This window comes from Chanodichthys erythropterus, chromosome 8, assembly GCF_024489055.1.
Source record: "Chanodichthys erythropterus isolate Z2021 chromosome 8, ASM2448905v1, whole genome shotgun sequence".
Lineage (NCBI taxonomy): Eukaryota > Metazoa > Chordata > Actinopteri > Cypriniformes > Xenocyprididae > Chanodichthys > Chanodichthys erythropterus.
The window spans coordinates 21,152,151-21,164,925 of record NC_090228.1 but is presented as its reverse complement, the minus strand read 5'-3'; the positions used below and the strand labels follow the sequence as shown (position 1 = coordinate 21,164,925).

The 12,775-nt window shown below is 39.4% G+C and overlaps 1 protein-coding gene across 4 annotated transcripts; it reads left to right on the top strand.

The window, feature by feature from the left end:
- The first annotated feature begins 581 nt into the window (after positions 1 to 581).
- gata3 (GATA binding protein 3) lies at positions 582 to 11,778 on the top strand. Of its 4 annotated transcripts, none has more exons than XM_067392285.1 (5): positions 582 to 1,417; positions 2,478 to 2,954; positions 5,497 to 5,537; positions 7,097 to 7,222; positions 9,984 to 11,778. In XM_067392285.1, the coding sequence occupies exons 1-5, from the start codon at positions 1,189 to 1,191 to the stop codon at positions 10,272 to 10,274; spliced, it is 1,164 nt and encodes a 387-aa protein (XP_067248386.1). In that variant the 5' UTR covers positions 582 to 1,188; the 3' UTR covers positions 10,275 to 11,778. The 4 variants fall into 4 exon arrangements, with proteins under 4 accessions (XP_067248386.1, XP_067248384.1, XP_067248385.1 ...); XM_067392283.1 differs by lacking the exon at positions 5,497 to 5,537 and adding an exon at positions 5,292 to 5,437; XM_067392284.1 differs by having other exon boundaries at positions 2,478 to 3,011.
- Positions 11,779 to 12,775: the final 997 nt, after the last annotated feature.

The following is a 12,775-nucleotide window of genomic DNA, read 5'->3' as shown; positions in this document are numbered from 1 at the left end:
ACACAAGCTGCCACTGATAACACATACAGTGGTGCTACAGCAGGCCGTGGAACGATAGTTCCCTTTAGGACATGTTGATAGTTCCGTATATTTTTATTCATATATGTATTTTACTATGCACCTAAGCCACATTAATAAACACTTCCCAAAAAATAATCATAATAATAATAGTTTAAGAAATCATTTTGGGAGAGATTGAGAAGACACATTTATGTTTCTGTTTCAGACGCTGCCACGGTCCTGATTTAAATTCTTTACTTTTATCATAATTGCTACTTTATTTATGAATCAATTTTAATTATAATTTTTAAAACCAAGCTAAAATGCATTTATCGTGCTTGTGTTATTATAAATATTGTGTTTAACATGTACACGTTCAGACGTCCACTCAAAAAAAAAAAAAAAAATTACTCCATTCTGTATATGAATGGGAAGCAGAATTGGGCGCAGCTCCTGGTCATCTTTCCCTGGCCCACTTTATTCAATTAGTCCAGGCTGTTTGGGCCCCGCCCCTGCTGATGACACCACAGACCCTCCTTAAGTTGCGTCGCGCCACAGCTGTCTGCGAGCATTGAGCTGACTGGCGCCATCCTGAAAGAATGCCTTCACTGTAAAAAAACACAGAGAGAGCAGTGCATTCAGAGACAGAGGGAGTGAGCACTAGAGAGAGAGAGAGAGAGAGATAGAGGGAGGGATGGAAATAGAGTAAGAGGGAAGAGGGTTACTACTGCGCATAAACACAGATTTGATCAAACTTGTGTTCAGTCATAAGGCAGAAAACTTATCCAGATCGACCCGGCTCGGCCTGAACCGACAAGCTCACTTGTTGAGTCTACGCAGCGCAACAGAAAAACTTGCGGAACTTGACGCGCGTTTGGATGCGTACGCGGACTTATGACCAACAATAGTATAAATGCATTTGACTTTCAGAAGTTAAAGCGCGTTTATTGAACAAACGGATTCAGTTTATACGAGCTTCTGAAAATTTGCCAATGACAGAAAGAACACAAACGAACGGACGGACTTTGTAAAACAAATTGTCTTGTTCAATTTCAGGTGATCGGAAGTAAAAAAATAAATAAATCGAACCAGTGGATTAAACAAAGGAGGAGTTTGGACTTTTTGAACTTTCGTGTTGTGTGTATCGGTGATTGTATGAACGTTTGCTAAAAAAAGAAAAAGAAAACGATGGAAGTAAGTCCGGAGCAGCCCCGTTGGATGACCCATCATCACCCGGTCATTAACGGCCAGCATCCCGAGACACACCACCCAGGACTGGGACACTCCTACATGGACCCGTCGCAGTATCCCCTTGCGGAAGATGTGGATGTATTGTTTAATATCGACGGACAGAGCAACCACCCGTACTACGGGAACTCGGTTCGGGCCGTGCAGAGGTACCCACCGCCACCTCACAGTAAGTAGTCCTAATTTTATCATCAGTTATTTTACATTATTCATCTATGTTCTAACTGAATTATTAATATATAATAGGACAGAAACTGCTTTTAGGATTGTACTAAAAATGCAACTGACTCTTTTGAACGGTGTCATTTTGTAGTTTACGTGCGGCTTACCTGAAGTGATGTGTCACTGGTTTCACATCTTTCTAGTATTCTATGGTTATTTTACTTTTTAGGTTATTAGATAATGTAACGTATTCCATTAATTTTAGAAAGCCTTTTAAATTAAATTAAATTTAAATGTGATAAAAAAAAAATTAAATGTGAACGAGCAGTGTTATTCGAAAACACACAAGTTAAAAAAATAGGATGGTATCATATATAATAAGGTGAAAATATTTATATTAGCAGTAGATGGCTGAGATTTAATTTAATGATTTTGATTAAATCATTTTCAAAAACGCATTTTCCCCCTTGTACTAGGTACTTGAATTTTAGTGCGGAAGAAAAATTGCTTTAATTTATTGACATGACTTCCTGAACGGAATGGGGCAAAGCGTGACCTTGTTTCTCGTTTGAAATGCCCCTGCTCTAAACATATCAAAACTATCAAAATCCGTGCATCATCAGTAGATACTGGTGGGTAAGATATCGAAAGTCTTTTGAAAGAGAGAAACTCGTGAGGGCTGTTAATTGGGACCCTTCTCAGCGCCATCGAAAGCCTCTCAGATGTAATCTAGGCCTTTACGTGCAGTTTCACAGTTTTACTCATTTAGTCAAGTTGCACTAGTTCTTTCATGCAATAAATGGCCGTTGCTAAAAGGGTTTTAGCGCCTGAAAATGTTTGAAATGAACCTGGTTTTGCAGCGCTGTTGTAAAAATCATTGAATATCTTGCTATTAATTAAATGTAGGCCGATACATATCTTTCTGGGGAAAAAGTATATTATATATACATAAAGATATAATTTGATGTTCAACAACTGTGTTTACAAAATGTTCTAATCATTCTTAATGTAACGAATCCTACAGCCTCGTCCTGTCCTAACAGCAGGCTTGTGTTTTGTTTCCGCAGGTAGTCAGGTGTGTCGCCCATCGTTGCTGCACGGCTCTCTTCCTTGGCTCGATGGAAGTAAACCTATCGGCCCTCACCACAGTACCTCCCCCTGGAACCTCGGGCCTTTCCCCAAAACTTCCCTGCATCACAGTTCCCCTGGGCCTCTGTCCGTCTACCCCCCAGCCTCCTCCTCCTCGCTGTCCGCTGGCCACTCCAGCCCACACCTCTTCACCTTTCCCCCCACTCCACCCAAAGATGTGTCCCCTGACCCCTCAATTTCCACGTCAGGCTCGGGCTCATCCGTACGGCAGGAGGACAAAGAGTGCATTAAGTACCAGGTGTCTCTGGCCGAAAGCATGAAGCTGGATTCGGCTCATAGTCGGAGCATGGCCTCTATCGGAGCGGGCGCGTCCTCCGCGCACCATCCCATCGCCACTTACCCTTCCTATGTGTCCGATTACGGGCCGGGGCTCTTCCCACCAAGTAGCCTGATAGGTGGGTCCTCTTCTAGTTATGGTTCCAAAACGAGACCAAAAACAAGGTCCTGTTCAGGTAGGCGTGCGCTTTACTACCCTTTGATTTTACTAACATAATCATAGTCAGATCATTCAGCAATAGCTTTTTCTCTGAAAGCTCTCTTATTGTGCACTTGCCATTCGTTTTCCTCAAAAACAGCCTCCCAGGTTATCCAGTTCCCGGATTATTGATTTGGTTATGGTCTTTTTTTATTGTCTGTGCCAAGGCTTGGCTATCAAATTTGGGTACATTCCACATCCCTTGTTCAAAGAGCATCAATGACTCTACTCCTTAAATCTGATTTGTGATATCACACAGAGATAAGGCTATTTATTTAAAATAAATCTAATGATAAACATACATGTGAAATTAATATTCATTTGAGAAACGTTAAAATCCAGTTCGCTTGATTAATTGATTTATTTTCAGTAATCTCATCTTTTTTGTTGTGGTATCAGTTTAAATAATCAATGCGCAATTTACTTTCTCTTTTACAGAAATTAAAGATTTTTTTAACACGCCTGCCTTACACTATTTCATTATTATATTCCGCTTTGGAGAATATTATATGTAATTTCATCTAGATACAAAGCGGAATTAGCTTCCCTGATTTATTAAACGTCGCTCAGCATATGCAGATGAGTCTACACGTTTAAAGCGGAGCGCTAGGGTTTTCCGGATGTAGATGTGTATGTGTGTGTGTGTGTTTGTGTGTGTGTTTTCTCTCTCATCTCTTGCTCCTCTTGTGCCTCGCAGTTCACGGCCCCATCTCTCTCGCGTTTATATGTTTAAGCTAATCCAATTATTTTCAGACTGCTGCACGCGACAGTTGCATTGTTTACTTTGCGCAGAAACTTTGATAGAGTCCGGATGCGCCGCGGATCGCTCGGAATAACGAATGAGCTGGCGCAATGCACGGCCGACATGCACAGACAGAGTGTTATCCAAACACACAGAGAAAATGATTTCAAAAGGTCAACCAGCTTTTTAAATGCGATTAGCGAACGGACCATTTTTAAATCATGGTCTATTCATAGCGATAGGTTTTATGATAAAGAAATAGAATCTCTTATAGCCTAATTTAACTTGTGTGTTACTAATTGTTATTCCTTTTTTTAATTAAATTTTAAATCATTATTATTTAACTCGATTGGTGTTACTGTGGTTTTTATAAATTTAGAATAAACAGCCTATTTTGCACAGTAAGCATAGAACACTAAAGTTCCAGTATTGTTCTTTTTAGGGTTTGTTTTTGAAGCAAAGCATGTATACAAGCTCTACTGTAGATGCAGTAGAACACTCCGTTATTGCGTGTGTCACTATCTGTGGTAATATGCTCGCGAGCTTTGTGGGTTTGGGGCAGTTTGTAGAGCAAAAGTGTCTCGCGCCACAAATGAGGGCAGAATGAGGTACAGGGGGGCTGCACGGCGAGGTTGTTTTTCGTTTCAGCGGAGCGACCGGAGGCGTGGGTCACTGAACATGTGAAGCGCGCGCCCTTCACCTGTCAGTCAAACGGAAAGAATGCCAATCAAACGCTACGGTGTTTTAATTACGTAAAGAGAGCAGGTTACACAATGAGTTAATTAGACCGACGCTTTCACTTACTGTTACTGAATCTATTTAACATTATTTCAGCCTAAAATCTAGCTCCTTTTATTCCTAGCCACGTTGTTTAATGAACCGGGAGGTTGTTTCTTTGGAAATTGAGTCATGAGTTTATCCAGTTATATTATATTTGCGATTCCCTCTTCTAATGAATGATGCAGTATTTTCAAGGCATCGTTGTTTAGAGCATGATACGTTTGATAAAACCTCTGAATACATTTTCACAGCATTGCCTACTTAGAACCGCTAAGTTATTTGTAGATCTTATCAGATGATGTCATATTTGACGATTGAGAAGTTGATGTCATATTAGATAATGTTTTATTTGGTAATGCATTAATAATAATAATAATAATAATTTTTTATTAATGCATTTCCATATTCATCTTTTACCAATGATCATTTTAATGTGTGTATTTTTATATTGCCTTTTATTTATTTATTTTTGTATAAATAATGAATTATTAGTAATTGTTATGTGTCCAATATGTGTATAATATTAATCTAATTATTAGTAATTATTTTGTTTGTAAAATATTGATTGATTTATTATTCTGTTTTTAACCAATCAAAGCGACTGGCGGCCACTGTATGCTCACTAGTGGCATGGCCTATAGGATTGTGTAGTTGTGCTTATACGTGTGCATGGAAGTGTGTTTTAGTGGTTCTAAAAAATCAGTTGTGCATGCGTGTGTGTATCTCTGTTGGCAGAGGGTAGAGAATGTGTTAACTGCGGGGCCACCTCGACTCCTCTGTGGCGGAGGGATGGCACCGGTCACTATTTGTGTAACGCCTGCGGACTATACCACAAGATGAACGGACAGAACCGACCCCTCATCAAGCCCAAGCGGAGGCTGGTATGTGGCTCTATAGCACTGTATTAATGACACTTCTGTCTTTCTCTTTCTCTACCCAGGAAGAAGTGTTAGCTGCAAGAAATTGACTCGCCAAGCGCAGGTCTCGTTTCTTTTAGATTAAGCAATAGCAGTTATTATTATTATTAGCAATAATAATAATGTTTATTTTTTTCTGTATCAATTTTTATTTATTTTTTTATTTATTATTTTTTATTTTATTTTATTTTTTTCCCGCTCGACACAAATCCCCGGACAATTTTATTTTATCGCAAATATTGCTGACACTGTGTCTACGTGTCAGCATAACGAAATTTGTCACAGAGAGACTTCAAAGTGTTGTGAAACGAGCGCTTATCTCAAATGAGTACGCGTGGGAGGCGATCAGCCCGAACAGGTCAAATATGTCTGCAGAAATTAGGTTCAATTCTGACAATGTGCGATTCATCAGGGACACTGTTTCACAGGGATTTAATAAATGAGAAAGAGATGTGTTTTCAATGGCCTGGCAGCACCAGACATGCACGTCTCTCTCTTCAGGCTTTGGATAGAGTCGAGGCTCTTGAGGCGCGGAGAAATAGTCCGAGCGCTGCTATTTTGGCATTGGCCTTCTCTCCCTCTCTAATGTGAAAAGCCGACTTCCCAGGAAAAGACTGGCGGATATCTGAGCGCTGCTGATAAAACTCCTCGAACAACAGCGCTCGCTCCCGCAGTCTAAACATACGGGCGAGAACGCGCAGACAGGAGTCACGACTTTAGATTGATCTCTAGAAAATAATAGTGTGAAGAAGAATAAAACAGGAACGAATAACCTTTTATAGAACAAATGCTGTTCTCTAAATGTTGCCTAATGTATTTGAATTTAATTCATTTGATAATACAATTTAGCTGTCTTTTTTAATTTAAACGATCGAAAAAAGCAGCCAATCATAATAACGTCAAGTCGATCGACCACGTCAATCAGTCACGCGCCTGATTATCAGTCTGGCTTTAAATTGAATTAAACGACATTTATGAACTGCAGAACGTTACTTCAGCATTTCTGTATTAACCCTAAACACATGATTTTTCTTTCTGCATAGTCCATTTCAAAATATGTTGCTGATCCCTACAAATTCATTGTGTTTCTTTTGAGTTTTCATTTTTTTGTTTTGTTTTGTTTTGTTTTTTTACTTATGATAATTGTCAGTAACTGCTTATAATTAATAATTCTAACTGCTTTTAATCAATGCATGTTAATTTAGAGCAAGCTATTTTAGTGCAGCATATTGATGTGAATAAAGATGGCTAATATCTAACTGAAGGTTGATGTTTAAACGTGGATCCATTTCATGCAGAGCCGCTGTTTCTCCATCATTTAACGGGAAAATGTCATCAGCTTTAATGGGCACTATTTAAACCAGCGCTTTCATGTCCTCTGTAAATATTTAGGTTTGAGAGGGCATGTGTGCAAGGCACTATTTTTACCCGTGAGTTTAAGGCACCAGTGTTATGGAGATCTCTTTTCCCCTGACATATTTCTGCATCGCTTAAAACCATTTGCAAGCTCAGGAAACAGGAGGGTTGGGGGCCATTAACACTGTAGGAATGTAATCATCATCTTAAGTTATTATATTATGAGTGTAATAACCGTGATTCTTCCTCTTTGTGTGTGTCCATCAGTCCGCTGCCAGACGAGCAGGGACCTCATGCGCAAACTGTCAAACGACCACGACGACACTGTGGCGGAGAAATGCGAACGGCGATCCCGTCTGCAATGCCTGCGGCCTCTATTACAAATTACACAATGTAAGCTCCATAGCTGTCTTACACTTATCTAGTAAGATATTTTCTATCTTCTCTTTGCATGATGGCTCCTTTCATGTCATGCCATTTCTTTTCCTTTCTTTCTTTCTTTCTTTCTTTCTTTCTTTCTTTCTTTCTTTCTTTCTTTCTTTCTTTCTTTCTTTCTTTCTTTCACAACATTCACAACATCTTTCACTTGAAAGGTTCATGCTACTCATTGACTACTCAAAAATGACTACGAATTTATGTTAATCAACCGTTATAATCATTAATCAATCAATCAATCACATCTGTTTCATTCAGATTCGTTGTGTTTTCCAAAGCCTGTCTGATTGGCCCTACTGTAGTCATTAATGTGATTTTCGGACCCCAGGGGCCCATTCTGAAACCATGAAACATTTTTTAAACATTCCCCAATGGTCTCTAGACGTTAGAGTCAATTACCCACAGAGATTTGTTTTGTTCTTCCTCATATTATTATTTATTTTTATTGCTATTATGTGGGAGCTAAACTGCTAGTACTGTTGTACTATTGAATTACACTTCAGTTGGTGGTATTTCAATGTTGAACATATGCCGGGGAACATTTTCATTCTACCTAATCAGCTCTGGTATCCTGTATCATCACACTTTGAGGCCCCACGCTCCCGTTACACTCCCCTACTAGTCGCACAAGTGCACCTTTTTAAATAATTTTGCCATGTTGGTTTTGACTGTTTCATAAGAACTCGAGAAAAAAGTCTTAGGCTATCAGGGAAACAAACAACATGTATTATCGTTTGAAACAACCAAGAGTTTGGGTAATTGGAAAATTAGTTTGCTTTGGTGCGTCCTTTTTCTGTTAAGGTCGGCCTGCTTTGAATTAAATTCCAGATTTTGCATGCTAAATTAAGCAGAGCTCTCTCCAGAGTGTTCTTCACTAACTCGCATGTTTGCATTATCACAACCACTCCCATCTCTCATTGAGCCGACAGGGATTTGTCAAAAGAACTGATTTGTGATTGTATTTGTATGTCTGTCAGTCTGGGGTTAGACAGCTGACCCGTTTCCTTCTCAGTTTCTTTATGTGGTCATTTTAAGTCCCAAAATGCATAACTGAATAACGTATAAGAGTGTTTTATAGCCGAAGGCTAAAAGCATGTGTTTTCTGTGATGTTTTAAATTAACAGTTTTGCTTTGGGGTGTGAGTTCACACACACACACACACACACACACACATACTGGTACACTCGCTTGCATTTACACTAGTGGTCAGCCAATATGGGTTTTCCGATAACAGACGTCAATGCAGATATTTAGAGTACAGTGTGGCAGAATTTCTTGCAGATATATTTTTGATATAATCCAGTTAGTTGTTAACAAATGAGTTCATTGCTACAAATTCAGAAATTGCAGAAATAAATGATTAGATTCAACATTTACTCACAATTTACTAAAAATGGGGTTTATCAGTCTTATATAAATCAAAATGGTGAAATAACAGTAGAAAGTTCACAGCTTATTAAGTCTTAAAAACAATCAAACACATTAACACTCAAAAACAAATGCTTCTTAGTATCACTTAATAGCTCTTGCACAAAGCATCTAAGAGTGTTTTAAGACAGAGAGAGAGAAATAAGCAGTCCAATTATGGGGTGAAAGTGGCAGGCTTTGGCAGAAGGATATGGCAGTGTTACTGCGCTTGAACCCGGCTGGCCAGAGTCTGGGGTTTCTCTCTTTGGCAAGACTGGCATCGTCCATGCCTGGCGTTAGGGAACCAAAGGCTAAATCCAGCCTAGTCCTGATATGACCCAACACACACACTCGTATGTACAGACACGCTCACTCAAACAAAGAAACTGACGTATCTGTGTTATAATGAAGGTCTATTACATACCATTAGAACATGCTTGGACTCAAAAAAGCATTAAAGGGTCTCACTACGAGTGTGTAAAGTGACCCTCATTGTTTAACCAAATCCTAATCCCAAAAACCGCAACTTAAAGTGGTGTCAGCTTCCAACTTTCCCGTAAGAAGGAGAAATTGTTAATGAGAACTGTTTAATATCTCAATTGTTTCTCCAAGACAGCAATTACAAAGATTAGATGGGATAAGACACCCAAAAAATGAATATTCTGTCATTATATACTCATTCCAAACCTGTTTGAATTTCTTTCCTCTGTGGTTCACAAATGAAAATATTTTAAAGAATGTTTCAACTGTATTCATCCATACAATGGCCGTCAGTAGGGTGCAAACCAACATCGGTCTCCTTTGACTTTCATTGTACGGACAAAAAGAAGCACATTATCACATTAACTTTTTTTTGAAAGTCTTCTTCACATGACATGAAGACATGAGGTTACATAAATGAATGCCTTTAGGTCTTCTGCTTCTCGGATGTTTCTTACAGTGTCTCAAACTGTGCTTTGATTTGCCAAGATACCAAGATACTCAAAAGTCAGAAATTTCTTTAGGAATTCATTATTCCAAGACCAAATGATCTGAGCTATGCTATCCACATTAATTTGACCATATATCAACAACTGCCTCCTTTGTGTCTATTTTTATTTCTCATTAGGAATTTTTAGGAGAAACATCTGAGATTAAGTTAATACTTAAAAAAAACATAACTGGATTTAGGTCTTCTGAAATACGAAGAACCGATCTCATAGCAATAAAGTGTTAAAATTGAAAATTAAGTTTTTCCATTATGCTCCTGTCTTATGTAAGCAGGACGGTCCCATGGCCATTATTAAAGTCTGCCATCTCTCTCTCCTCACAGATCAACCGACCACTCACCATGAAGAAGGAGGGCATCCAGACCCGGAACAGGAAGATGTCCAGCAAGTCCAAGAAGAGCAAAAAGTCCCATGATAGCATGGAGGATTTCTCCAAAAGCTTGATGGAAAAGAACAGTTCCTTCAGCCCAGCCGCCCTGTCGCGTCACATGACCTCGTTCCCTCCCTTCTCACACTCCGGCCACATGTTGACCACGCCCACCCCCATGCACCCCTCTTCCAGCTTGCCCTTTGCCCCCCACCACCCCTCCAGTATGGTGACGGCGATGGGCTAGAGCACCCTGCTACCTCCGACCGCCCAATCTCCTGACGGTGGACGTCTCAAAGCACCGTTAACCTTGAAGCCTGTCACCCGCCGCAACCCTCCGACCTTCAACCAGCTCTCTCACGCGCTCCGTCTGAGCTACGAGCCCCCCAAGACCCCTTCTCCACTTCGGTATGCCCCGCTTAAACCCCCTAACCCGCATTATGAGGGAGAGACAGTGAGAATGAAAGAGAAAAGACAATAACTTTCTTCATCGCCCCTCCAACCATGAAGCCTCGCGCTGATGTCAACCTTCATTTGTGTACAAATGCCATCTTTCCTGTGGGCATCAAGGCACAAACATTACGAGACTTTAAACTAACCTTCTCTAATTCCCAAACCTACTCCTCTTCTTCTTCTACGCATCTCCTATTCTTTGCCCCCGTGAGACATGAGGAATTGAGCTGTGAATGACAACAGGAGATGAACTCTGCATATATTTGTAAAAAAAATTGTCTGAAATACATTTAATGAAGACTTTTTTAAAGAGCAAAATGAAAAAAGGCGAGGACAGGAAATGCCAGTGGGCAGCTAATGATAAGAAGGGTACGACTTAAACCTGGAAGATGGAACGGCGTGGCAACGTGGCCACGATTTCTATCCGAATGGCGAAAAAAGTAGGAGATGAGAAGTAGGGAGAAGAAAAGTAGAAAGGAAATGGTGTGTAATGCATTAAAACTTGTAGTCAGGTCTGTTTCGCAGACTTCCAGCTACTCTTCTGGATGTGTTATAGGTCTTGGGCAATTGGTTTGTGTTCACACACACACACACATGCACACACACACACACACACATACACACACGCACACACACTCACGTATACACCTGAAAGACTTCTTTGGGCCCAGGTTATATGCATTGTGAAAAAAGTTCCTGTATTTGTTATTTGTATGTATAATTCAGAGTACCAAAAATACGAAAGAAACAAAGATGTAGAATTATTTCTTTATGTAATGCAGACTGAATGGTTGTACAAATTTAATAATCACTAGTGTAAAAAAAAGACTTGCTTTTTGTTGCGTAATTTTTTTTCCTCTTTGAAAATAATAAACTAGTTTAATCTCTGTTGACATCATACAAGGACACAACGGTGAACGCTTTTTTTGCGTGTTTGCATACTAATTGGTGTGTGAATGCGAGAGTGAGTTTTTGTGGGTATATGGCCCTATGTATGTGTGATATCTGACACATGGCTTTTGCTAGCCACAAGGACACCTCTAGATTTACCCAGAATGCTGCTGGCCGCATACCAACAGGAAGCCTTGAAATAAACAGACATGTTGTGAGGGACTCGACTCCACACAGCCTAAAACTCCTCACGCTACCAATTTGAGTTTGACATTCCATCAGCACTGCTGTTAGCATGTCAGGACAGAAATAAGAGTATTTGCAGTATGGAGACTAAAATTCATCTTTCCGTCCATTTTATGTTGAACATAAAATCGGTTTACATTTTGAAGAAACAAATGCTTCAGGTCTGTATGAACAAATTGACAATAACAAATTCGATCCATGATTTATCTTGGACAACAGCGATGTAGTGCATCACATAATATTGTAAATTTCAATGAAAAATGTAACCTAAGCAAATTTTATGTTTCTCTTCAGTTAAAAAAAAATCGGCAAAAACAGTGCAGTCCGGTGAGTATACTTGAACTCATGTCAACCAATGATACTGCAAATTGAATGAGGCAATGAATATGGCAATGAAATTTATATTTGCATAGAGAGAGCAATCACTTTAAAGACATCTTGCAAGAGAGCAAAGTATGAAAAAAAACATGGTTAACAGAAGCAAAGCCTTATGGGTAGAATAGTGAAAAAGGTACCACAGCAGAAAATACCCTCAGCCTGTGGCTGCTACTGCACAATAAATTGTAGAGAAAAGAAACTAATAAGGCTGCAATAAGTGGTTTTGTGGTGCAATGAGGCATACGTTGGCATCCAAAGGGTAAGTTTTCAATGCAATTTGGATCATGAGAAAGTTGAATTTCTCTGAACTGAAATAAATGTTGTGTTCGGGTCATTTTGACCCGGAAAGAATTTTCTTTTGCCCAAAAATGTTAGTTAAACTCACACAGGGTATAACTACTTGCCAAATTGTATTATTATATCCCAGTCAAAAATTACTCAGCATAATGGTTAATACCACAAGTCAGAACAATTTTGTAGGGGAAAGATTGCACATGCTCAATAAAAATTGTAGTTGCCAAAATCTGCCCTGCACATCAACAAGAGACAATGCAGGAACATTAAAAATGTTCAAAAGCATTCGTTACATGAAGAGGAAATCTTTTTTTACCAGCTGCCTTTGATCAGTGGTTCATTGTGGGTTTGCAGGGTCATTGCTTACTGTTCCATGGTCTTCACTCCATTAGTTTTTATGGGTCGTAAGAAAGGACCTGCCCTAAGGGTTCTTGTTTGATTATAAAGCGTTCACTTTGTAGAAGAACTGTTAACATAAACATTATA